Source organism: Trachurus trachurus, assembly GCF_905171665.1.
Source record: "Trachurus trachurus genome assembly, chromosome: 14".
In the NCBI taxonomy this organism is placed as follows: Eukaryota; Metazoa; Chordata; class Actinopteri; order Carangiformes; family Carangidae; genus Trachurus; species Trachurus trachurus.
Genome location: NC_139903.1, coordinates 2,299,037 through 2,325,497, shown reverse-complemented (window position 1 = coordinate 2,325,497; position 26,461 = coordinate 2,299,037). Strand labels below are relative to the sequence as shown.

Here is a 26,461-nt window from a genome sequence, read left to right as displayed (position 1 = left end):
ACAAGTTGTGACCTGCACATTCACCACGCTATGAGATAATAACACAACGTTACCAGACAGAGTTGTTTTAGAGGGAAATTCATGCAAAACCACTGATGCATGTTGCCTTCAGGGACAGTTTTTCAGCAAGCAGTCTCTGTATTTACCTGTATTTAAAGGTAACGAACCTACTGCTATGACTATAGGGATTATGGCAATGGGCCAATTTGACAAAATGTTGAACTTTCCCTTGAAGGTTAAAAGAGCCAGCTTGAAGTTTGTAAATTAAAGTTTTCTATTTCCACAAGAGCAACCACCTTCAAGCTGAATCTCTAAACCCCGAGTGATCCTGATTCTCTCCTTCCTCGTGGTTCTGTCCAGGTCTCTCTCAGGTCGAATCGTTGGGGGGGTCTGGTGGTTTTTCACCCTCATCATCATCTCCTCCTACACAGCCAACCTGGCAGCCTTCCTCACCGTAGAGAGGATGGTCTCCCCCATAGAGAGCGCAGAGGACCTGGCCAAGCAGACAGAAATCGCCTACGGTACCTTGGATGGAGGCTCCACTAAAGAGTTCTTCAGGGTGAGGAAACATCGCTCTTATTATTCCACTCACACACAGAAAGGCAAACGATGTCGAGTCAAACCTTATCTGTGTTGTAAATCTGCACTAACTATATAGGGCCGGATTTACTAAGGTCCCAGATAACGGGCGCTAAATTGTTTGCGCCCGCTAAAATATTGCGTGTTTGGTTAGTGCACGCAAAACAGGTGATCTACTAAGAGTAACCCGCTAAATGAAAACACGTGCAAACCACAATATGTAAATGAGGGTTTTGCGCGTGGTAATCGTTTCCGCCATGGAGAGAGTGGACAGAGAGCTGGACGGACGAAGGGACAGAATGACATTTGATCCGATGCATACAATGACAGCATGTGTGTTCATCTCTCTCGCGCTCTGTTTAGATAAATAAACACAAATCGCTACAGGGCCCAACTCGTCATATAGTGACGAACAGGCAGCAGCTGCAGCGACAATCACACACCTTTAATATCATATGTGTGTGTGTGCTGCCCATGATCCAGTGGATTAATAGAGAACTCAGGTGGGACACACGGATCTAAACGCTCTGACCACTGACCAGAGGGATCAAAGACGGGTGAAGGCAGCGGTGACGTGTCTCAGTCCGGGACTGAGAGACGGAGCTGAGCAGCCAGGTACTGGAGAGAAGAGGAGAGGAGCGCACTGCAGGACAGACGTGCGTAACGGCTCGTAAAAGACTTTTAACACGGCTGAAAAACTGTTACAGAATGACCCAGACATGAGGAAATGCAGAGATGTAAGATCATGAGGCTCTGACAGGTATCAAACCAATAAACGCATACGTTTTGGCAAAGTTGTATCATTTAGTACATGGTTTTCAGACGTGGTAAATAAAGACGCAAAAACAGCCACCACAATCTCTTCCTGGTTTGGTAAATCACATTGCGTGCGCTAAATAAATCAATTTGCATCTACTCCTCCCAGTATTTTGCACGTTCTGGCTGAAACGCCCATATTTACATATGCATCAAGGCAAACACGCTAAATGGATTGCACGTGCTATTTTGCCCATTTGAGAGACGCAATCATTGGTGCGTCCGGTTAGTAGATCAGGTTCCACGTGTGTTTGCGCGTGCAATCACGTTTGCACACGTTTTAATACACGCAAACCTTTAGTAAATCCGGCCCATAGTGTGTTCGCCATTTTGTAGTGTTGTTCGTATTCTCCGCGATTCATTTCATCCACTATGTAGTGGACGACAAAACACCCACAATGCACCGCAAAATTGAGTGAACAAGCGATGTACACTACTTTCCGCTCCCGTATCCCACAATGCAAAGCGGTCGTGTTTTGCCAGAGAAGGGGAGCAAGCTAATTAGCATGTTAGCTAGGATTTCTTTAGGTTATTTAGCAGTAAACTCCTCAGACGTATTTGCCTTCGCTCCGTTTGCCTGAGGAGCAGGAGTTGGGCAGCAGCATCCCAACATTAACAGGCAGCATTAAATCAATCTAATAAAGAAACTGTAGTAGAATATGTAGTACATACGAGCTAACGAGCTAAGCTAATAGCCACAGCTCACACGCGAGCTGTTACGGCTCACGGTCGTTTATTGTTCGAGAAACACAACCACACAGAACCACATCCCTACATCGTGTACATGATGTAGTCACTACATCATATACACGATGTAGGGGAGAGGGAGTGAGAGAATGAGTGGATGATTTCGAACACAGCTCTTGTGTTTGTCGGCTTCAGAGGTCGAAGATCGGGGTGTTTGAGAAGATGTGGTCGTACATGCGCAGTGCAGACCCGTCGGTGTTCGTCAAGAACACCAACGAGGGTGTGCTGCGTGTCAGGAAGTCGAAGGGGAAGTACGCCTACCTGCTGGAGTCGTCCATGAACGAGTACATTGAGCAGAGGAAGCCCTGCGACACCATGAAAGTAGGAGGCAACCTGGACTCTAAAGGTTACGGAGTGGCCACGCCCAAAGGATCGCCGCTCAGGTACCTACACTCTGAACGTCCGGGCGGTGGAGTCGATGTCGATGTCGATGTCGGTGTCGGTGTTACTGTCCTGTTCTGTCTGTGTTGGTGGGAAATTCAAACCAAAACCAGTCAGAGCAGCTGAGTGCATGAATACTGATTCACACTTCCTACTCATGCACATGGTAAATTACAGTAGTAAACTCCTATAAAGAGACAGATTCTCTTGTTAGGTCTGTTTTTAATTAATGTACAAATTTAGTTTCATGTGATTTATGATTGGAACCAACCTATTTTTATAGTATATCTGTATTCTGGGATCTAAACAGGGATCTGAAATGCAGAGGTCTGGACTCAAGTGGGGGGGGTTGATGACTTCAGATTATATGAAATTAAAGAGACTTGGTGCTGCACCTTAAACAACAATGACTCTGGGCTGATTGTGCAGTTAGAGGCTCGTGATTCTGAGATTTTGAGCATATTCAGAGAGGGTCAAGACGGCGTTTACACAGGCAGGACTTAATTCATATTGAATATTTCTTTTTAGAATAGAAAGCTGAGATGAAAGTGCATAATGATATGCTGATAAGACTATTAATGTTAGAGTAAAAATATTTCTTTGGTTGTATGAATAATAAGACGTCAACATGACCATTTACGATCTGTAAAGTAGCATCAAATTACGATTCTTGCAGAGTACAAGAAGTTAATCACAGGTTTGTAATTTACACGTTTTACTGTTTCAAAACATCGCTGTGTGTCGTGCACAGTAGTTTGTTTATTTATATTAATGTTATTACAAAAATATGACATAATATTTCTGAATGGCTGCTATAAAGAAACTTGCAGGCTGCTGCGTTTGCTTTTGAATGAAGTTTTAGTGTTTTTGTGTGAACATGTTTATCACAGACATTTAATCTTTACGACCTGAACTGGGACGTTCAAGTATCTGAACTGAAGCTGAGACGTAAAAAGTAAAAACAGAGACTTGGTCCGACCTCTGCAGAACACGAAGCCTTCACTAAATCCAGGTTTTAGATCCAAACAGAAATCCTTGTTGGAGCATCATCGATGTCCAAGAAACCAACCTGAGCCGCTCAGAGCAAACGTGGGTTTTAGGCTTGTTTACTGTTTGTGTGTTTGTCTGTCAGTGTGTCCATCTGTCCAACTGTCGGTCTCTTAATCTGTCTCTCTGTCTGTCTTGTCTCTCTCTCTCTCTCTCTCTCTCTTGTGTTTGTCCTCGTTAGTATGTGTGTCCTTCTCCTGTCTCTGTGTGTGTCTGCCTGTTCCTGCCCTGTCGGCCTGTTTACCTGTCTGTTGTCATCTGTCCTGCCTGTCTGACTGCCAGCCCGCCTGTCTCTCTCTCTGCCATAACCGCTACTAACACTCATACTGTACCACCACATGTCTGTGTGTCTGTGAGCGCTGCTGCTGTCACGTAAAACCTCACGCTCAGAAGAATTAAGGCTTGTTTCCATTCAATCATTAATCACCTTTATTTATTCAGGGGGGGCAATTGAGAGCAAGTTCTCATTTCCAATGGCGCCCTGATTACAGCACAATACAAATCAAACACATTACAATAAATATCCATAATATATACATTCAACAGAAGCACATAGTGAATTCAAGAAGCACATGTACATTCAGAATTCATAAGATCAACAAGAATGTATTTAAAATGATTAAAAGGAATCAGTGTATCCAACTGAAGCTGAGACAGTAAAATATTCCATTTAAAAGGAGCAAAATAAACAAAAGCGAGTTTCCCTACCTCCGTTTTAACAGCTGGGATATTAAGAGCCAGTGGGTTTTGTGTACGAGTGGGATATTTAAAAGATCTGGAGCTCAGTAGGCTAGATAGGTACAGTGGAAGTTTTTTTAGCAGTGCCTTATAAATAAACAATATACAGTGTTGCTCCCTTCTTAGGGCTAGGGAAGTCCATTCAATAGTGGAGAAACTGTTTGACTGATAGTTCCTCAACTACCGATCTGATCTCTGCCTCGATCTGAGCTGCATTTCAGGTCATTTACACACATTACAGAAATGAAACCACCTGACAACAAGCCAATAAGCAACCACCCAGAACACTAAAGGGACCATTTGGCAAACTCTTTGAAACGCAGTGACCTAACAAACATCTGGAAACACCTCATTACGCACAGAGGAACCACATAGGAGGAACACCGTAGAAACCATTCTGAACCTTCAATTTCAATTTATTTATTTTTCAGGAGGACAGTGTTTCTTTCTAAGGAGGAAGGGATGTGGTTGTACCCAATTGCAGCCACATTGGTAGTCCCATTGCCAGGGGTCCATGCCTATGTTCCCACAGCCTTATGTTCCCACAGTTCTAAGGTTTTCCTCAAAATTAGGCCCTATGTTCTGACTGGACTCTCTCTACCTATCTGGACTCTCTCTATCTGGCCTGTCTAGCCTCTACCGGGTCTTTTTACTAAACTTAACCAACTCTTTTCTTCATTGACTAAACCCAACCAATGGTGGGACCAAAGGGCTGTGGGAACATAGGGCCTCATTTTCAGTGACAACAAAAGTTAGAAATGTGGGAACATAGGGCTGAGGGAATATAGGAATGACCCCATTGCCAGATGTTAAGCACAGTACCTTAACATAAAAATTAGTAGTAATAATAATACAATCACAGTACAATGTAATGCAAGGCACATAGGCAGTAGTCCATTACTATACAATACAATACAATACAATTATAATAAGTCACAGTGTAATATAATGCAAAACACATAGGCAATAGACACTTATTAAGTAGAGAGGGGAGAAAACAAAAAAGAAAGAAAACTGTACATTAGTGCTCGACTATTAATGTTATAAATTGTGATACGTAATAATAGAGATTGCACATACCAAATGGCCTCTAGTTGGTGTTAAACAAAATACCACCTAGGTCCAGTAGTTAAAAAGTACCTAATGATTTACTCAAGTACGTATCTGACCTCTGCCTTTATTACAGAAATGAAACCACCTAGTAACAACCATCGCAACCACCTGACAACATTTTAGCAACCATCAAGCAAAGCACGCAGAACAACATTTAGCAATCTCTTTGAAACACTTTAGCAACTACCGAGTAAACATCTGGAAACACCTAGGAAACACCTTAGCAACCAATTTGCACCCCTCGGCTTTACATAAAATCATTTAACCATTTGAGTAGTTAAAAGGACCTTAACTAGTAATTTTCTCAAGCACTGTATGCAAGAACAAAGAGGAACATATTGTACTTTTTGTTCAAATTTATTCTGGTAGACATCATTACTAGTCACATTAAAAATTAAAATTGAACTTGAAAGAATTATTTTCTTATCAGATACGATGTTAAGGAATAAAATAAATTTTCAGTTCCACCAGAGAAATTTTCAGTTTCATTCACCTTGAGCAGCTACAACTGAATTAATAATCAATAATGTGCTGGCAGCCACCCTAAAACCTAAACTCAACATGAATCTGTTCAACTGTTTGTTTTATTTTGGTTAATTCATGTACAAATCGTTGGTTTGAATGTGATTAATATGAATCTCATCATGTTTATTTAGATATTTATAGATGACTTACAGTATTGAATTGGTTTTTACTGGGCAATAGAACAAAAACCAGAAAAAAAAAAAGCTGAGCTCAGCCCAAACTGGAAGCGTTTGCCTTTTACCTGACAGCAGCAGCAGCAGAAAATAATTCTCTCCTGTTCTTTGTTCCAGACGTTAGTGACTTTGTCCATGTTCTTATCAGATGTTCAGTGAGGGAACATCTTGTTCTCATTCTTTCTGCTTCACATCAGCATTTCACAGCCAACCCAGAGTCAGACAGGAAATGAGTCCAGAGATGAGATTAGGCACGTGCTGAATGTAATCATTTGTACGTCAGAAAATTATTCAATCCCAGGAGAAAGTGTGTGTGTGAGTGTGTATATGTGTGTGCGTGACTTCATCAGTCAGTGTTGCAGAACCAGAGAATTAGTGGAAAGTGAGCAGATTGACTTGACGTTCTGCCCTCACAATAAACGCTCTCAGGTTTTTGTGTGTGTGTAAAGAAAATTATCAAACGATTGCAGAAGAGTCGCAGGTGCAGAAAGAAAATCCTTCGCTGTTTTTCAGAGTGAAGCTGGTGTTGGTTTTTCTACAGGAGCTGAACTCTGTTGTATAATCATCCTCACATATCACAGAGAAAAAAAACAGTGGCCTGTGAGTTTGAACAGACTCTGAACGCTCTCTGTCTCTGGGTCGACTGGCTCTCAGTACTAACGGTGACAACTTCCTTTCATCATTTCCACTGAGAAAACTCCCATTAACCAGCATCTGCTTCCCCCTCCACTCTGCTACTGTTCCAAGTGGATTATTTGGAGAGTAGCCTATTGTTGACAAAGAAAAAAAAAGACATTCATCTTCAAGTGTCCAATTGATCCATTTAAAGATATATATATGAGATCTCACCTGAAGGGGATTCACAGTCTGTGCATCATCCTTCATCCTTCAGTTCACACTCAGTACGTTCACATGACAGTTGAAGAAATTGAATTATGGCCTCAATCTGTCTCCAACTGGACGACTAAAGTGCATGTAAACGTGTTAGTCCGACCACAACACCCAGATGATGCGATTGGAAACCGATTTTTCTTCTGCATGTTTTCACCTTAATCTGACTGTAACTGGACGATGCATGTGTGCACGCTTCATGACGGTAGAGACGGCACCATGTGTAACACAGAAGCCAGACCGAACCCCAGTCATCTGTATATATTTTCATCCTGGACCGGTTCGTCTGGTCAGGAACTCTACGTTATTTATATCCAGTTATTTACTAGGTGACAGAACAGCCAACTGGAAAGAAGTCCGTATTAAAGGATAATTACCGTTTTTTACAATCTGGACCTTATTTTCTAGCATAAAATCATTTCCTCACCCAGATAACTTTGGTGTCATTACAAGTCGTTCTGATGAAATTAGCTCCAGCCAAGAGCCGCGTATATCCGTGCACAGCTCATTCTGATAATAATCATTCTGCTTCGGCATTCGGGTCCATTTTTATCTCAACTAGCCGGAGCTTTAGTGAGTCCAGGTTGAGGAGAGGAAGCCTGTGGAAGCTGAACTTCATCCAGCTGCTCATTTTATTCTGACAAGTCGGAAACACACAGAAACGAACTGTAGCATTAGCGGTAGCAACAAGCTACTAGCTACTAGCTCAGAGATGACATCATCCAGGTGAGAGGTCAGTAGGTCAACCTACAGACCCCGGATGTTGATAACAGCTAACCCCGGACTCAGAGGGGAATAGCACTAGCCTATCAGAACTAAATATTGGTGAAATGAAGGAGTTTCTCTGCAGATAATGTGTTATTTAGAGGCTGCATTCTGCTGCCCTGTAGACTCCATTATACGGATATACGCGGCTAATTTCATCACAACGACTTGTAATGACACCAAAGTTATCTGGGGGAGGAACTGATTGTATTTTGTGCTGGAAATAAGGACCAGATTTTTTTTTTTTAAACGGTAATTATCCTTTAACCCACTAACACAACACATATTGCCACCTAGTGGTGAAGAGGAGGACACTGTCAAGTTATTCAATTTTCCCTGCTGCATGTAAACTGGGACAAGATGCTCAGCTCGAGTTCGACTTAGCTGTGCATGTAAACGCACTGACTGACTGTGATCTGAGTTAAATTATATTTTTATCCTGTGGTTGTAGACGTCTGAGGATTACAACCAGTCTGAGCAGATGTTTACCATGAAATTCAGTCAGTGTAGTTGAAGAGGAATCCTCCATCCTCCAGTTTTACCACATGTCAACACTGACAAACAGTTAGTCGGGTTTCACTTTTTCTTTCTCGTGTTATTTCATTTGTGTGTTGTGTGTATTTTTCAGTATATAATGCACTTGAGAACAAAACTCTTCTGTTGCTGTCACTCTCATTGTCACATTAATTGTTGTCACTGTCTCTTTTTCAACCTGAATCACTCGTTGCCCTTCACTGATTCCTGTTCCTTTGCTTTCACCAACATCACTGCTTCCTCTCTGTAGATTTGATATGTAAAGGGGAACAACAGGCAACCTCTGGGTATTTGTGTACTTGTAGGGATATACTGTACAAGATGGTGGGAAATTGACAATTGTAATTGAAAAGTGTTAAAGATATTTTGCCATTTGTTGCCAGTCATTGACCTTGAGTGTTTTATTTTTTATATTCCACCTGTACGTCTAAACCTTTGACTGTTGTTTCTCCTTTATCTATCAGGTAAGGAATGGAAATGAATGCAATAGTCGAGGTTTGCTGCACAGTTGTCAGTAGAAGGATTCATTCTCTGTTTTTCAGCCCAGATCTTATTGAAGCGTTGTTTCCCTGCACTTCAGATGTGACAACCGAACCTTTCTGCTGTAGCCTATCACTGGGCTCAACACCGGTCCCATCTCATCCATATAAAACCAGTCGGTCTGTTCCCAACACTTCAATCGATCTTCTGGGTTTTAGATCATGGCCATGTTTGGATATGTCCAACGCAAGACTCCCAAGACCTTTGGAGATCTCACAGTAGACCTAGATCCCGAACTCATTGGGGATTATACTGTATATCCCCTCTGCACATTTTGATTTTTCCTTCCTGGCCGATAACCTATGCTCGTTAACACATTAATAACCGTTAACTGATGCTCTATTACCGAAGGCTTGTGCCGCCAATCGGCAACCAGATCTTCTATCGGCAAGTGAAAGGAGGATCGACAATGGGTTTTTTTTGCTGCCCTTATAAAACATACGCACACGCTGCTACAGCTGTGCAGCGCCACATCCGTTGAGGTTAGATCTTCCAATGCTGAACTATTCTTACACAAAGTGCAGCCAAATACCAGGCTGAAGGAAGAGGAACAGCAGAGCTCCTCTGACAGCTGCAGGTGAGCGCAGTGCCGTCGTCTGACCTCCTTTCACAGGGACGGAGCTGCAGAACTGGCACAAACTGGAAGTCCTCTCAGTGTAACTTTTCTCTGCGAAATATGACTGAACAGAAGGCACGAGTGAAAGTCTGCACATGTCGACACGCCCCCCTGAGTTGGTGTCATAAGGAGCTAATTTCTAGAGTTCTACTTATCGGTTAACAGTTAATCATGTGCATCCCTAATCAGGATCCCAGATAAGCGGAAGATGATGATGATGGACAGTTGGAAGGAAAACTTTGGAGAGAACCTCTGGATTTCCTACTAAGAGAGGAAAGCTGACCTTTAGATGTGCACCTGTCAGCACCACTGCAGCTCAGGAGCTAAAGACTGCATGGAAGACAAATTCATTGCAAGCAGCTTATTCCTCCTAATAGTTAAGGTTTTACAGTTGTGCACCACGAGGCCCTGTGGTAATTATAATGGCAATTATAGCGACAAAGCCAAGTTCACAAAGGTCCTTTAACCTTTAGAAAGTATATACTGTATTTTAACGCCAACAATGATCTTTTCCCAAACTTAACCATGAAGTGTTTGTGCCTGAACCATCCAAACGTTTAAAAAAGAACAACAATCTGTGTTGAAGCCCAGCGACGGTCTGCAACAGAAACTCTTCAAACTGATGGAAAACAACGTTTTAACAAGGTCTGGGTTGAAGAGCAGTGAACCAGTCCTGTAATGCACCATTGGTTTTCATGGTTACACTGATAATAATAATAACATGCCTGTCAGCACATACATGTAATGATGTTGCTATCTTCACTGGCGGTCGTCCTCTGCTCATTAACACTTAGTTCCCTTTTATCCCCTATTGTTGCTATCCCTGTAGAAACCCTGTTAACTTGGCAGTGTTAAAACTGAACGAGCAGGGCCTGTTGGACAAATTGAAAAACAGATGGTGGTATGACAAGGGAGAGTGCGGCACCGGGGGAGGGGACTCCAAGGTCAGATCACCGTAACCCCAACGGGTAACGACAGGCAATGGTACACCGGGGTAACCGGCAACAACCCACAACTTCACTGTTTAAGCATTAAACACTCCGGATGACGCCGCTGACCCTAAACATGAGATCTGCTGTTTGGTGTCTTGTCACAGCTACACTGGTTCTGCCTGTGGAGAAGGTTAAAACATCTCCAGCTTCTCTCACCTGGTCCAGGGGGTATTTTACTCAACTGTTAAAGTTTCATCATATTATATCTACAACCAAACCAAACCAAACTGCTCCCACAAGCGTCAAGTTACCTAACATGAAGTAAAACCAAGAATCTACTATAAAACATGATCTACCATCTGTCCTTCTACTGAAAAACCTATGACTGAGCTGACACCCAACTTCCACCGACGCTGTCTCTGCTCCGTTCTAAATCCAATACCGTAATTAAGTGAGACTAGGATATTCTCTTTTTTACTTTCCGTTTGAGCGGGTGTTTCATCATAAGATATTGCGGTTTCCATCTCCATGATTATTATTTTTTCCACCCATCACGTCCTGTTTAGCTTCAGGACCTTCTCTGACTGATTGGAGACTTGTGGGTCAAAATTATATTGACAAAGTGATGATTTACGATCGGAAGTTTGTCCGTTGTGTTTTATTTTTAAATTTACCAGATACTGCGTTTGACTTCCTGTGTGAGGGGCGACCTAATCGATGTAAATTGATGCGTGATCCAGCAAAACTAGACCTATTGCATATCTCTACCGGACTAGAGGCGCACGCGTTGGAAATGCTTTGATTGACTTAAAGTGACAACGAGGAGTTTCGGAAAGTGAAGTGTTTTCACAATAAACTTCCCATGAGTCTCCACACGCACTGTGAAATTCTTAGACCGGCGCAAGACAGACGTAAGCGAAAACATTTGCCAAGAATGTTTTCATTGATCAAGAATGAAAGTCGGTAGTTCGAAGAAGATCAGATACCGTCGTAGTTCCGACCATAAACGACGATCCGGCGGCGTTATTCCCATGACCCGCCAGCAGCGTCCAGGAAACTGAAAATGCTGGGCGAGTCGACCACAAAATAATATCAAAATAACTATACAGACAAAATGGACCCATTAACAAGTGGCAACTAGATTCATCCACATTAATATGAGACTCTTTATAACCAAAAGCCAACTCCTCTGGGAATCTTTAAATGGGAGCAAATTGCTCTGGTGTTCTCAACAGAGTTGAAACGGAGCGGAGACCGACTCGGTGGTAATTGGGGTAAATACAGAAGCTTTGGTAGCGGTTGCTCGGAGGGAAGGGTACGAGTACTTGGTTGCTCATTGTTGACATTATTACTCAAGTAGAGTTTTTCTACTCACACATCTGCGTTCCATGTTGTTTTCAGCTACAATAGTTGAACTTGTTGGTGTTACGTACACTGTGACTGTGGCAGCCACGACCAGGAAAACTGATGTCTGCAAATACTGAAATAGACAAAACGTACAGTGCAAGATATGTAGCATTCAACCTGCATCAAGGATTTCCAGATCCATGCACTGTTGACAGAACCACTACTGATGACAGTTAACTTAGCTTATAGTGCAGTTGTCTCACTCAGTAAAATACCCCGGTGGACTGGGCTCTCAGTGTCTGTCACCAGACAGACAGTGTGTATCTTCGTATCTTCGTATCTCCATGAAGCAGCTTTGCTCGGTCAACTCAAAGATCCTGGAGTGTTTTCCGCTCTTGCCGGTTACCCAAAGTGATATAGTAATACACATCTCGCGCGTAGGGAGTCAGGCCAAACCAAGCTAGATGGAGTATTAATGCATATCACTTTGACACACGCTGACATTTTCCAAAATGTTTTTTTTATGTGTGATTGTGCCTGTTTTTTGTTTTTTGTTTGTTTTTTGTTTTCCTTTCTGTTGTTGCTGAGGTGTTCTCTGTAGCGTACCGCAGTGTCTCTACTGCTAATGCCACTGTTGCTAAAACCGCAGCCACTGCTGCTGTGGAGCTGAACAATAACATAAGATAACATGGAGGTGCATAATGTTATTTATGTTATTCCCCCCCATCCCCCCTTCCCTTCCTCCCATGGTTCTTTGAAGAATCCCAGTAAACCTAGCAGTACTGAAGCTCAATGAACAAGCCGTCTTAGACAAGTTGAAAAACAAGTGGTGGTATGACAAGGGGGAGTGTGGACACAAGGACTCCGGCAGAAAGGTCAGTTCTTGAGGTTATTCAGAGCCTGGTCCCAAGGTCATGTGTTGGTTTACCCACCCACCCCCCCTCCCCACCCTCTCTTCCCCCATCAGACTCGCATCCAAACCCCCCAGACCTCCACCTGCGGTGCACTCTGAAAAGGAAAAGGCTCCTCAAGGTCTCATTTGTTGATGAGTCAAAAAAGAATAGACAGAAACATCCTGATTTGTCCAGTTTAGGGTTAGGGTTAGTTTGTCTTACGTTTTTACTTTTTAATTACTATTTTAGCTTCTAAACTTTGAACAGTAGTTACTTGGATGCACAGTAACTGTTGATAAACCCATTTCAAGGACTAAAGGACGGAGCCTCTTATCAAAAAACAAGGTTGAACCAAAAGGCTCCATAGTTGAATGTAGATATTTAGAAATTAATAAGTTTAAAGGAATAACTGAACAAGTGTTTGATAAAAGCTATAACAGGTATAGGTAGCAGTCAGCCAGCTTAGCATTGCATGAACAACTGGAAGCAGAGACAGCTAGTCCAACGTACTCAACAGTACCTGGCTCTGTATTCTACATCATGTTTCATCTGTACAAAATGAATTTACATCGGGTTGCCAACCGTCACTTAAATTCTTAATCGTCCCATATTTGGAAACTAAAAGTTGTGGCCCTTATTGAGCTGATGCACTTTGTTCCATATTTTTGAAAATCCATGTTGGGCGATTTTTATTATAATCAAACAGTAGCCTACAGTTCAGACTTCAGAAAAAAACGATCGTAGAGGTGTAGAGAAGAACGTGAAAAGGAAATCGGAGAGATCATTTATACAAAAAGAAATGCACGTCTCCCAAAAAAATTTCTCATTTAGTCACAGAGGTTAAACTGTCTGGGTCAGGAGAGGAACAAGAGGCTTCAAGACGAGTCAGGGAGTTCTTTCACAGTCTCTTGTTTCTTGCATCTCCAGAGGCTGATATAGCATGGTATAGGTAAAGGTAAATTCATGCAAAACCGCTGATGCACGTTGCCTTCAGGGACAGTTTTTCATCAAGCAGTCTCTGTATTTCCCTCTAAAACAACTCTGTGTGGTAACGTTGTGTTATTATCTCATAGCGTGGTGAATGTGCAGCTCACAACTTGTCCACCAGAGCGTTGTGGAGTTGTTGGATTGTGTATTTGATGAGGGAAACCAATAAATCCCATGAGCCTCCGTAGCGTAGCTCTGAGCAGCTCACGGCTCTGCTCCACTGTTCTAAAAATAGCTTGCACCGACAAATGAACCCACTGCTATGACTATAGGGATTATGGCAATGGGCCAATTTGCCAAAATGTTGAACTATCCCTTTAATAGTTATACTGATTTTATGAAACCCAAATCGTTTCCCTTATTTTGACTTCAGGAGGTTGGCAACCCGATACTTACAGTTTGTTTGTTTTTGTACAAATTAAACAAACGGTGTCTAAAATGTAAAGGTGCTGTTTCCACTTGTTTCTAGTGTTTGTGCTAAGCTAGGCTAACTTTAAGCATTAAGAGTGAATTCCTATTAGTTTCCTGAGGAGCCTTTAGTTTTCAGAGTGTGACCCTGCTGCTCGGCCAACGCTTCTGCAGATCAGGAGGACGACTCGGTCACAACGAACCGGAGCACGTGATGAAAAACCCTGTGACTCCAATTTGCACTTGACGCTCACAGTGTTTTATTAACTCGGTCTCCTCCACAAAACTTTATGCAAATGGACGAGGGGAGAGAAAATGAGCCAGGCTGGCTTTAGCCGACATTTTGGAGATAAGGGGGTTTTCATGGCTCCAGATCAGTGAGAAATCCATCAGATTTCTTCAGAGGCTTTTCTCTGCTCAGCTTCCTTCTGTTCTCCAGAAAATCCTGCGGTCAGCACAGTTCACTGGAAGCAGCCGCAGACAGACGGACAGACGGACGAGTGACTCTGCAGAAAAATGTGACTTTTTACATCACTTTACTTTTTAATCGCAAATCCGCGCCGCCTGTGGCTGCCGCATTTCCATTTATATTTTTAGCGGGTCCTGTGGTTGTGCAGTGTCCTGGAGTTTTTTGGGAGAAGGACTCGTTTTCAGGCTCATTTTCAGTCTTTCTCCGGAGAGAAGCAGCTTATTCTGCATCAACGTGACAAATCTGGCCTGGAGGAGAAACTCTTTCTCCGCTTTTTTTTTTTTTTTTTTTTACACATGAACACGTCAGATGTGAAAAGTCAGATTTTAAAAACTGCAAATATATTTTCCTGTCTCTCTCTCTCTCTCTCGCTCTCTTCTGCTATCACTCTCTGGCTCTCTCCCTTCCTCTCTCTCTCTGTTTATGGCTGCTGACAAAGAGAAATCGAAGCTACTGACCACAGCTTCACCCCCTCCTCTACTTCCCTTAACACACTCACACTCTCACACACACACGCTGATGTTTTTGTCTCCAATCTGTCATGTACAGTACTTCCTGTTTCCTCTGAGCTGGAGGGAAACATTCATCAGTCTGTTTATCCGCGAGGACAGACAAACGATTTTAATGTCAGACTGAAGCTCCAGAGGGACGATCCAGTTCACACCGATGCAGATTCATTTTTTATAATAGACCTGATTTATCCACAGCCACTCAGAGCTGCAGTTAAAATGTATTTTGTTTTATTTAAACATAGCAAAACAACGACACAAACTGCAAATTCAGAACCAATGCAATAATGGAAACTCAGAAGAATAAATGTCCAATCAACACAGCTGAGGACACCAAAGTCTTCAACGTCAGAGTTATTTATATGGGGCCGGGGGTCGATGGTGCACGTCGCCACCGAAGGCCGATCTCCTGGAACTTTTCCTGGGGCTAAACGAGTCCCTGCCTCAGGGTCGGTACAGAATCAGAGCGGAGAGTGACGCCAACAGAAAGCACAAAAATAGTTTCAAGTTTAGTTTATTTGTCATATACATTAAAAAGTATGATGTACAGAGTATGATGCATTGAAATGTAGTCTGCCCTGGCTCACTCTCAACCCTTAAAAAGTAAACAATAAAAATAAAAAACTAATGACAGTAGCCTCATATAAACAACGACAAGTAAAAAACAAGCGTGTACCATAAGAAGCATCAATGAATAAGTCAAACAATCAATGATCTGCGACCTACACATTCATTCATTCCTACATTCACAATCATTCACACTCATTTAAAGCAGTCATTATACAATATCAAGCCCCAATAAATACATCAATCAATCAATCAATAGTTCACACGGCCTTCAGCACTAAGCAGCACTTATATAGCCCAGCCTTGTCAGAAAGTGTCTCCACTGATGGAAAAACAACAACAGTAAGAGCAGTAATGACGTAAAAGCTCAATGCGACAACGTTATAAGTCCATACAAATATAAACAAAAGCCAAATATAAGTATTTTGGTTCCTACAGCAAAGGTTTTATGAGTAAAAGAGACAATGTTCACATCTAATACCACTAAGGGTTTAGTGTTGATACTTTTCATAGAGTTGATATTTATCTATAATTCAGTTTTTTCTCAATGACATTTAAAAAAAAAAAAAAAAAATCCCTTTAGATCGATGAACTTGGATTTCAGTCTGACTTTAAAGCGTCTTGAGGTTTTCTCAGCGGCTGATTGGCCGACGTTACAGTGACAGTTTGGAGAGGAAAGCCCACTGATAGGCTCCTCCCCCTCACCCTCCCCCGACCTCAGACTGTACATGCAGCGTCCAATACGACTTCTGTTTCCTCCTGTTCAACTGTTGATTCACTGTCTCTCAACAGGTTGCATGCTATTGGATGAGGAAGCTAAGTCATGTTGCCATGCCCACCAAACAAAAAAAACCAACAGTGATGCATGTGTCAGACTAAAACACTACAGCACTGAAACAAAGAGAGTTTAACTCTCACAGTCAGAGGAAGAAGATGAGACCAAACTGTGGTTGAAGCAGGAAGAGGACCTTAACGATCGATGATAAATCAATCAATCAATATTTTTATTTTTACCTCATTCTGTTTGAGTTTCTGTGCATGAAACTGCATGTGACGTTCACATCTGGACTTTCAAAGGCTGTGGTTTGAGGCGACGGAAATTCAAACTAGTTTTTAAACATTTGTGGGACCGACACATTTTTATTTATTTTCTTTCATTTGTTTATTATAGTTCCCCATTAGTCCCCCAATTTAGTTAATATACTCAATAATATTGATTCAATATTGTATTGAATTTCCATTTATAGAATAAATGTGCAAAAATGTATTTATGTAACATTTTAGAAACTGGATTAATTCCCCATAGTGACATAAATGTCTATAAGGCCATACAAATCTATATGTTAAAGCCTATATTTCAGTATTGTTAACAGTAGAGTGCTGATGAAAAGAAACATTTTATTGATATATAAATTGATAGTTAACATAAAATGTTTCAACCATCAACAATCTCATACTGTAGCCGTTTTTTCTATAGGTATGTACAATTTATTGTAATTTATATATATTTATATGTAGCCATAAATTACATTAATAATAGTGAAATATAAACTTTTATTTTCATATTAAATATGTTTGTATAATGCTCAATTTTTAAAACACATTATTTCAGAGCTGTTTACAAGAGGAGGTTGTGACATTTGACTTTATTATAGAGCTAAAAGAACAGTTCCCACAAACTGACATACGTGTGTTTATGTCACATATTATAACATAAACCATAATAACCATGAACCTCGGTTGCCATGTTTGACCCAGAATTGGAAGTGAATTGATTTAAAGCGTCGCCTCTGTGTCGCAGCCTTCGAACGTCAGACGACGTCTGTTATAAATATTAAACCGGTTTAGCTTCAGACTTCAGAGAGAGACAATGATCTGATTCTGCACCACGATTGGTTGTTCCCTGACCCCGCCCCTCTGCGCTGACAGGACAAGACGAGCGCGCTCAGTCTGAGCAACGTGGCCGGGGTCTTCTACATCCTGATTGGCGGGCTGGGCCTGGCCATGCTGGTGGCGCTGGTCGAGTTCTGCTACAAGTCTCGGATCGAGTCCAGGAGGATGAAGGTGAGTCGAGGCTTCATTCTCCACCTGACTGACAGGTGGTAACTCACCACAAGAAGGTGGAAGCAGTAGAAGATGAAGCTGTTGTGTAGAATTTTACTTTGTTAAAGTCTGAAAGCTTCTGATATTTGATGTACTTAAGTATCAAAAGTACATTTTAAATTGTTTCTTCCATTGTGGTTCCATCACCTTCTATAAGATCACAATTAAAGACTTTTCAGGCACAATTCTCTCAAATTCAAGGACCAAACTCATCACATTTACATAATTTATGTCGTCATTAGTTGGCAGAGTGACCGTATTTTGATTTCCAAAAAAAAAGACACTGAGCTCCACCTCGAGATACTTAAATAATACCTGGAAGTTTCACAAAGATGCTTTAGATAGATAGATAGATAGATAGATAGATAGATAGATAGATAGATAGATAGATAGATAGATAGATAGATAGATAGATAGATAGGGGCTGCTGCAGTTTAAACTCATACACTTCAATCAATGAATTTGTAATGAGAGGCAAAGCTGCTCACACACAAAGTGCCATCAATTTAAAGGGATAGTTCAACATTTTGTCAAATTGGCCCTTTGCCATAACCCCTATAGTCATAGCAGTAGGTTTGTTACCTTTAATTGTCGGTGCAAGCTATTTTTAGAACGGCGGAGCAGAGCCGTGAGCTGCTCAGAGCTACGCTACGGAGGCTCATTATGGGATTTCTTGGTTTCCCTCATCAAACTCATCAAATACACAATCCAACAACTCCACAACGCTCTGGTGGACAAGTTGTGAGCTGCACATTCACCACGCTATGAGATAATAACACAACGTTACCACACAGAGTTGTTGTAGAGGGAAATTCATGCAAAACCGCTGATGCACGTTGCCTTCAGGGACAGTTTTTCAGTTAGCAGTCTCTGTATTTCCCTCTAAAACGACACCAAACACAGCCGTGGTTCCTGGTTCCTCAGCCTCCATCGGAGAGACACCGAGCTCTCAGCTGCTGCTCGTCACCGGCGTGTGTAAGTGATGAAACGGCGGCCGCCTCATTACAGACGGCGGCGGTTTACACTGAGACTTTGATGGGCTCCTCCAAAGGAACAAACAAGTCATTAGAGCCATTTTCTCCTCAGCGGCCGGTCTGTCGCTCCGCTCTCCGGCCGGACTTTGTTATTCTCTTCACACACGAGCGTCTGAGCACAAAGCTGTGACATGAAACCGTTTGGCCCACGGCGACTGCTGACACAACCACGTGTGCAGGATTTCATCATCATCATCATCATCATCAGTCGCAGCAGCAGCAGCAGAGTTACCTGCTGTAGAGGTGGACGAAGGGTTCATCATCAGCATCAGTGATCGATAAATTATTGATGCTTTGTACACACTTTGTACCGAAAGCCTTAAAAAAAACACTTGATGCTCTAGTGAGAGAGTTGTTTAGGTCCATAAAGAATCAGATCAATACTGGAATCGGTATCAATAAAATCTCATCAGTTCTCATCCCACAGCCGTACACAGTTAAATACTAATGCACGATACAACAGGAGACATTAACAAGAAAATCTAAACATTAATTCTGTTAGAGCTAAATATTAGGAAACTAGAGCCTGGAATTGTCTGGAAGGACTGCATTTATTTACATTTTATTTAGAAAAATACGGAGCCCTAGATATGACATGTGGGAAAAAAATACTAATTTGTGGCCACGAAATATTAATTAATTCCCACGAAATAGATATAATGTGCTGCTCAGAGTTTCAGCTTGAAATCGACTAAAAAAGTGTCTTTCACTGCCACTTTCAGAGCTCAACAATGTGCAGCTGTCTTTAGAAATAAATGAGAGGCAGTGAGTTGAGCGGTAAATTACATTTACACTGTAATAATGAATCCCTGCGATGCCAGGCTTTTCAAATTGTCTTTGTAGTTCATCCCCAGACTAAAATAAAACTCTACCATACTATTATATTATATTATGCATTATATATTATATCCCTGTCCATTGTGTGACAGCGAGACTGTTCCTGTTTGAGAAGGTGCGCTCAATTTGCTTGCCCAGCTGTCCAGGAATAATATACTACTATGTTTTAGTATTTCGTCCGCACGTTATACCTATTTCGTGGCCACAAATTATTATTTTTTTCCCGCATGTCATATCTGGGGTTACAAATTTACCAATGATCCAAATATGTTATTTAATTATAAAAGACTGTGTTCAATGGAAACGTTGTATTTCAAAACAACATGTTTCGAGGCGGTGTATGGCGCAGTGGTTAGAGCAGCCGCCCCATGTAGAGGCTGCAGTCCTCAACGCAGGCGTCCCCGGTTCGAGTCCCGCATCGGGCAGACCTTTCCTGCATGTCATTCCCCCTCTCTCTGCCTCCCCCTTTCCTGTCTATCTATACTATGGCTATCAAATAAAGGCAAAAAAGCCTAAAAATATACTTTAAAAAAAAAGAAAAAGAAAAACACGTTTCAGAGATATTTCAGACTGAACCTTTCCCCTTCTCTCTGTCTCACAGGAGCTGATCGACGCCGCCATGATGAGCACCAGCCTCGGCGGGATGGGAGGAGGCGGTGTGGCGGTGGTTGGAGGAGAAAGAGAAAGAGAAAGAGGAGAAAGAGGAGGAGTGTCGGGACTGGGAGGAGAGAACGGACGTGTGGTGGCGCACGACTTCCCCAAAGCCGGAGCTCAGGGTTTACCCTGCATGAGCAAGGCAGCCGGCCTGGGACTGTCCTCCACCGGCATGTGATCAAACCCAGAGCTCTGATTGGACGCAGCGCTCTCACCTGTCTGTCTGTCAGTCTGTCGCTGAGGAAGGTACGGAGAGACGGAGGGAAAAGAAAGAATAAAATATAGAGAAGGAAGGAGAAAGGGAAAGAGAGAATGAAAAGGAAGGAAGAGAGGAAAGAGGAAAGATGCAGAAAAAGAAAAGGATAACGGGGAGGAGAGGGAGGGAAATGAGAGGAAGAGGATGGAGAGATGAAGAAAGGAGGGAGAACGGGTGGGAGAAAAAAGGAGGACGGAGAGGAAAGAGGAGAATGGGAAAGAAAAGAGTTGGATGAAGATCAGATACATGAAGAGGAGGGAAAAGGAAGAAATGTGGATTAGTGAAGAAGATAAAGACATGAAAGGAGATATTAAGAAATAAAAGAGGGAGGAAAGACAGGATGAGAGGAAAAGGGAGAGATGATGAAGGAGAAGTTAGATTGAAGAGAAGAACAGAAAAGGAGAAAGGAGGAAACACTTGGAAGAGAGAGAGAAAGAGGAATCCGTCCGACAGGCCGACAGAAGGACGAGCGTTCACGTTCACGTTCACCCTCGGACGAACGGAGCTCTGGTGGACGGAGTGCACCTGAACACACCACGGAGCTCCTGCCAGACGAGCACCAGGGCTTAACGAACCTTTTGTAACGAGCGCTGTCTTAAACCGAACTCCTCCTCCTCCTCCGCAATAACACGGCCTGAGGTGGCCACAGAGGGGGGAGGGGCTTTTTAACTCTGAAGACTGAATCAATGATCAATGCACCCTCCTCTTCCTCTTTATTCACCCTCCTCTTCCTCTCTCTTCACCCTCCTCTTCCTCTTTATTCACCCCCCTCTTCACCCCCCCTCCCCCCTCCTGTCCAGCAGTAACACTGAGCTTGGTCACGTTTTCACACTAGAAGCCACTTTGATATCGGAGAGTTTGAGCATGTCGACGTTTTAAACATTTTTCTTCTTTTTTTTTTCTTCTGATCAGTACACTGCAAAAACTCAAAATCCTTCCAAGAATATTTGTCTTATTTCTAGTCAAAAATGTCTTTCCACTTAAAGTAAGACTCATCACCTAACAATTAACTGTTTTTTAGACAATTTTCATTTGTTTCAAACTAATTTTCACTTGAAATTAGTAGAAAAATCTGCCAGTGAAAGCAAGTTTTTTGTGCTTGTAATAAGAAAGAAAAACTTGCTCCACTATCAGATTTTTCTACTTATTCCAAGTGAAAATCTGCTTGAAAGAAGTAAAAAGTGTCTAAAAACAAGCTGCTTTTTATATGACGAGTCTTATTTTAAGTAGATTGAGATTTGTTTTGACTAGAATTAAGACAAATATTCTTGGAAAGATTTTGAGTTTTTGCAGTGAGATGTCACAGCTGAGACGACACCGGAGTCACATGATTCGTTCAGGCACAAGTTTGTTTTGATTGATTGATTGTTTTTCTCTTTTTGCTTCATGAGATGTCAACGTTTGATCATCAACAACAATGACACAAAAACAAAAAAAGTCCATCACTGTCTCTCAGAGTCGAAGCCGACGTCTTCGTTTCTTCAAACCCTCGAGAAAGTGAAAAAGAAAATGTCACAGGAAGGAGCCGAGTTTAATATTCTGTCAACTAATCAATCAATAAATCAATTAACCAATCAGAATCTGAGCTAGAAAACACTTTAACATACAGCCGGCGACTTACAGTGTAAATATATTGTATGAATCAGGGCTCAATAAGAAACTAATACACTGGTTTCCACTGGTTCTACTCAGTAACTAAGTACTTTTACTTAAGTATATTCACCTGTTATTTGTTCTTTATTGCTTCTCTGCATCTCCGTGAAGTACTTTTACTCTGAAGCATCTTTTTAATCAGTAAATGAAAGTTCTTTTATTTTGAAAATGCCTGCAGGAAACAAACAAAACTGTTGTAGCTTTTGTTGAGGTCAGAGTCAAAATCATAAAGTAGTGCTGCTCCGAAAGAATAATAGAACGAATAGAGATAAAAAAAAAATAGGATATAAATATAAGTGTAAAATATAAGACATAGGGCCCTAGTTTCGTCGACCAGGTGAAGTCTAACGTCAGCGCAGCTTCGCCACGCCAACGGGGTGTGGCCCAGGTCCATTTCGCAAGTTTGGTGGGCCGCGCAGTCAGACTTACGCCAGCGCAATCCCTCCCCTCGTCCCTCCCACCGGCGCAAACGGCGAAGAGGGAGGAGAGAGGGCGGAAGGGAGACAGGAGGAGGAGAGAAAGGCGTGGAGTGGGTTTGACACAGCCGAGTCAGATCTTCACCAATCAAAGGAGCTCCTCTCCTCACCTTTAACTGCGCGGAGGGCGATGCGCGCTGCAAGTTTGTCATTTTATACTTTGACATGGACGGAGGAAACAGCGACGCCAGAGGCCGAACCTCTCCCCGGAGGAAACAGCTGTTTCCCCGGAGGTCCGAGCTCAGAGTGACCAACAATGAGTTTACTAATAATAATACAAATATCCTTAATCAGGTTTGATCTGATACACTGAGAACCCCTGCCCAATGTAAGAAACAACAACTAATAAACTAATAAAGAAACTCACATTTATTCAAACCCTGTGCAAGATGATGAGACAAAGATAAACAAACACCATGCGTAACGGATGAAATCCGCGTAAAGGACGCTCTCTCTCTCCCTCTCTCTCTCTCTCTCTCTCTCTCTCTCTCTCTCTCTCTGTCCGTCTCTTTTTTTCTCTTTTTTTTCTGTGATAGAGAGTATACTGTAGTAGGCTATATACTGACTATCTGATACCGAGGCAGTGGTGGTGGACTAAGAGAGATGAAGATTTGTGTTTTGTTTTTCATTACGGCTGCCTGATGCGGTCGCTGGCGTTAATGAATTAATAAGTAAATAAATAAATAAATAAAGCGATCATCACAAGGGCAGAGTGGTATCTCAACACGGCAGCGACATGCAGTCATCCACCCTCAGTCCTGCTTGGGACATCCACAGCTGCTTTTCAGTGCCAGTTCGTCCCTGCTGTGTTAATTCAGGTGGAGTTTCCTTTACGCACCGACAGCCTTTGATCTCTGCTTTGATCTGACGTCAGATGTGACGGGACAATCTATATAGATATAAATTCACGTGTTGATTCCGTTAGTTGCATTAAATAGTGGTTATTGTGGATATTTATTGCATTGAAATGTGTCTGGAACTGTGGAGATCTGCCTGTGAGGTCTTGGTGACGTGTGTGCACTGCAGGTCAGTCAGCCAAACTTCCACTGCACCTGCTGCGCTCCGCTCTGCGCTGAGACTAGACCTGGTTGGAGGTGGCGAGCTTTCAGCGCAACCTCGGCGAGACATTTTCCCACGAAACTTCCACTGCACCAAGCTGAATCTGTGACGCCTCCCCCTGCTGCGCGGCCACGCCTATCTCAGCGCAGCGCGATCTGCCAATCTTCCAATCTGACTTTGCGCTAGGCTGCGCTGGTCGAAACTTGCATTAGACCGGCTGCGCTACCTTGCGCCACCTGCGCTGCGCCACCAAACTAGGGCCCATAATGTTCTATAATTATAATATAGATACAAGAACTAATTAATACGTGAGGATATGAGTTTTAAGATGCACTCATTGTTCATTTAAAGGGACATTGTGTAACTTCTCCTGTTATCTATTCATGAAAATCGATTATTTCGTTCAAAAGTCTGTTTTTCATTAACCAGTAATCCCCCCCATCAACAAACTGCGGTAACGCAGTGAGGAGGAATGGAGCGTTACACTGATGCTGCATTCACCTGCAGTCGGGCAGACGGCCGTCGCTAACAAACCAGATGTCATTTTAGTCACAGAAGTCCAGAGAAAGCCGGTAAAACAATACCACATCGCCATGACAACATATTGTCAGGTGTGTTGTTTTGCCTCGTGCTGACGGACCACTTGTTTACATAGAGGCTTGTTTATGCTGTCGTCCGTCTGACGTCTGCCCGATTTCACGTGAATGCAGCGTGAAAAATACGATTGAGTTGCTTGTGATATACAACCACAACAATAGATGGGAGGAATTCCTACACAATGTACCTTTAATGGAGATGATGCAACACTCCTCTTCCCTCTGTTTGCACAAAGACGGGAGCTGTGGGCGGAGTCATCGCATCCTGCAAGACCAATCAAAACGTACGCACTAACTATTAACGCATGACGTACAAGAACACCGGCCGTGTTTGCATGTTAAAGAGGAACTATGCAAGATTTGGTTTTTTTTGTACCTTAATTAAAGAAGCTTCTCAGTAACTGTGATGTGAGTTAAATGAGTTGTGTAACTAGTTCCAGGGAGAATGGAGCGTCTCTTGGCTGAAAACCAACCAATCAGAGCCTCCGACCCGGTGTCCCAGCTCTCGTCTCCATGGCGACACCGCCACACAAACGTAACACGCTAACCCGTAACCCGTAATCTCTTGTTGATGACAGATAAGACTACACAGATATACACATGGTAACATGGTAGATGATGATGATGATGATGATGATGAGTCTCGGCCTCTTTATAAACCCTCACACACTGCAAAAACTCAAAATCTTTCCAAGAATATTTGTCTTATTTCTTGTCAAAATGTCTCATTTCTAGTCAAAACTAATCTTTTTCCACTTAAAATAAGACTCATCACCAAAAATTAACTTGTTTTTGGATAATTTTCACTTGTTTCAAACAAATTTTCACTTGAAATAAGTAGAAAAATCTGCCAGTGAAAGCAAGTTTTTTTGTGCTTGTAATAAGAAAGAAAAACTTGCTCCACTATCAGATTATTTTAAGTGAAAATCTGCTTGAAAGAAGTAAAAAGTGTCTAAAAACAAGCTACTTTTTATGTGATGAGTCTTATTTTAAGTAGAATTAGATTTGTTTTGACTGGAAATAAGACAAATATTCTTGGTAAGATTTTGAGTTGTTGCAGTGCAGTTGTGTTTCCTCCTGAATTCCTTCGTCTAAACAATGAAAATCACCAGCTGTCGTTTCCAAAAATCACAATTTGGAGAAAAAAACCTGCAAAAAAACGAACAAACACAGAGAGAAGCAGATGTTTGTGATGTCAGAGGAGTTTGAGGCGACGTCATCAAAGAGGAAAAAACACGATCAGGGAGTTTTTCCCTCTCGACCGACGGTGGCGTGGCGTTCACTGACCCTCGTAGAACAGAAACCTGTTCACACGGCTCCACCGATACTTTTTAAATATCCTCAGAAACATAAAGCGCTCGCACCCCCACCCCCTCCTCCCGGTCGCCGCGGTGACCAATCAGCTGCCTCGGTTGGTCCGGCGTTTCTGCATCTCTTTCTCCTGCATCTTCTCCCGGCGACACGACGAGAACTTTTTATACAAACGTCAGGAATCAATTCGTCCACATTTGTATGATGTTAACGAACCGTGCCAAGCTCCACCTGTAAATAAAGTTCTTTATGGGTTTATAATCTTTTGAGTTTGTTGATTACATTCAGATCAGTAACTCTATTTAAATAAAAACTCGGACATCATCTTGATTCGTGTCATTTCTTCTGTTGACAAAACCGTTATTAAGGTTCAATTCACTTCAGTTGATCCACAGTTTCTTTAAAACGTTCACTTCCTCAGGAACAATTTGTATTTTTTTGTGAAAGTCACTTCTGAGATGATCTGGACCAGATGTGTCCATGTTGAAGGATCGACCACTTCACTGACATCATTATAAACTGAATATATTTTATTATTTCAAATAAAACATGACACTTAATTTCATTGTAAGTATGGAAGAGTCTTAGAGCATCTCGTGGAAAACAAAATGAGAGGAGGGAGATTTATTTTTCATTATGCACTTTGAGAGTAAAGTCAGAATACAGTGTTGAGCGTGAAGTCAAATTTCTTTGCTTCATCATTAAGAGTTGAGTGTGACTGACAATTGCACGCTTCAATGAAATGTGACAGAAGATAGATACATTTTATTACAGACGCTAAGTCCAGTTAAAAAGACAAAACATACAGTGTAACAATACAAACAGCGACAACAACAACATACGGGGTCGCCTATAGCAACCCCTAGTCGTCTAGTAAGAGTTGGTTTCTGAAGTTATGCAACTGC

The 26,461-nt window shown here is 42.1% G+C and overlaps 1 protein-coding gene across 1 annotated transcript in view; it reads left to right on the top strand.

The window, feature by feature from the left end:
• The window catches only part of LOC310997305 (glutamate receptor 1-like), a gene marked incomplete at both ends in the record, with an annotated part of 143,024 nt that extends 122,641 nt beyond the window's left edge, over positions 1-20,383 (top strand). Inside the window, 5 exons of the mRNA XM_083986981.1 lie at positions 361-559; positions 2,278-2,525; positions 10,295-10,409; positions 17,507-17,641; positions 20,153-20,383. Coding sequence (XP_083843107.1) covers positions 361-559; positions 2,278-2,525; positions 10,295-10,409; positions 17,507-17,641; positions 20,153-20,383 — 928 coding nt within the window. The remainder of the gene's footprint in view (positions 1-360; positions 560-2,277; positions 2,526-10,294; positions 10,410-17,506; positions 17,642-20,152) is intronic.
• Positions 20,384-26,461: the final 6,078 nt, after the last annotated feature.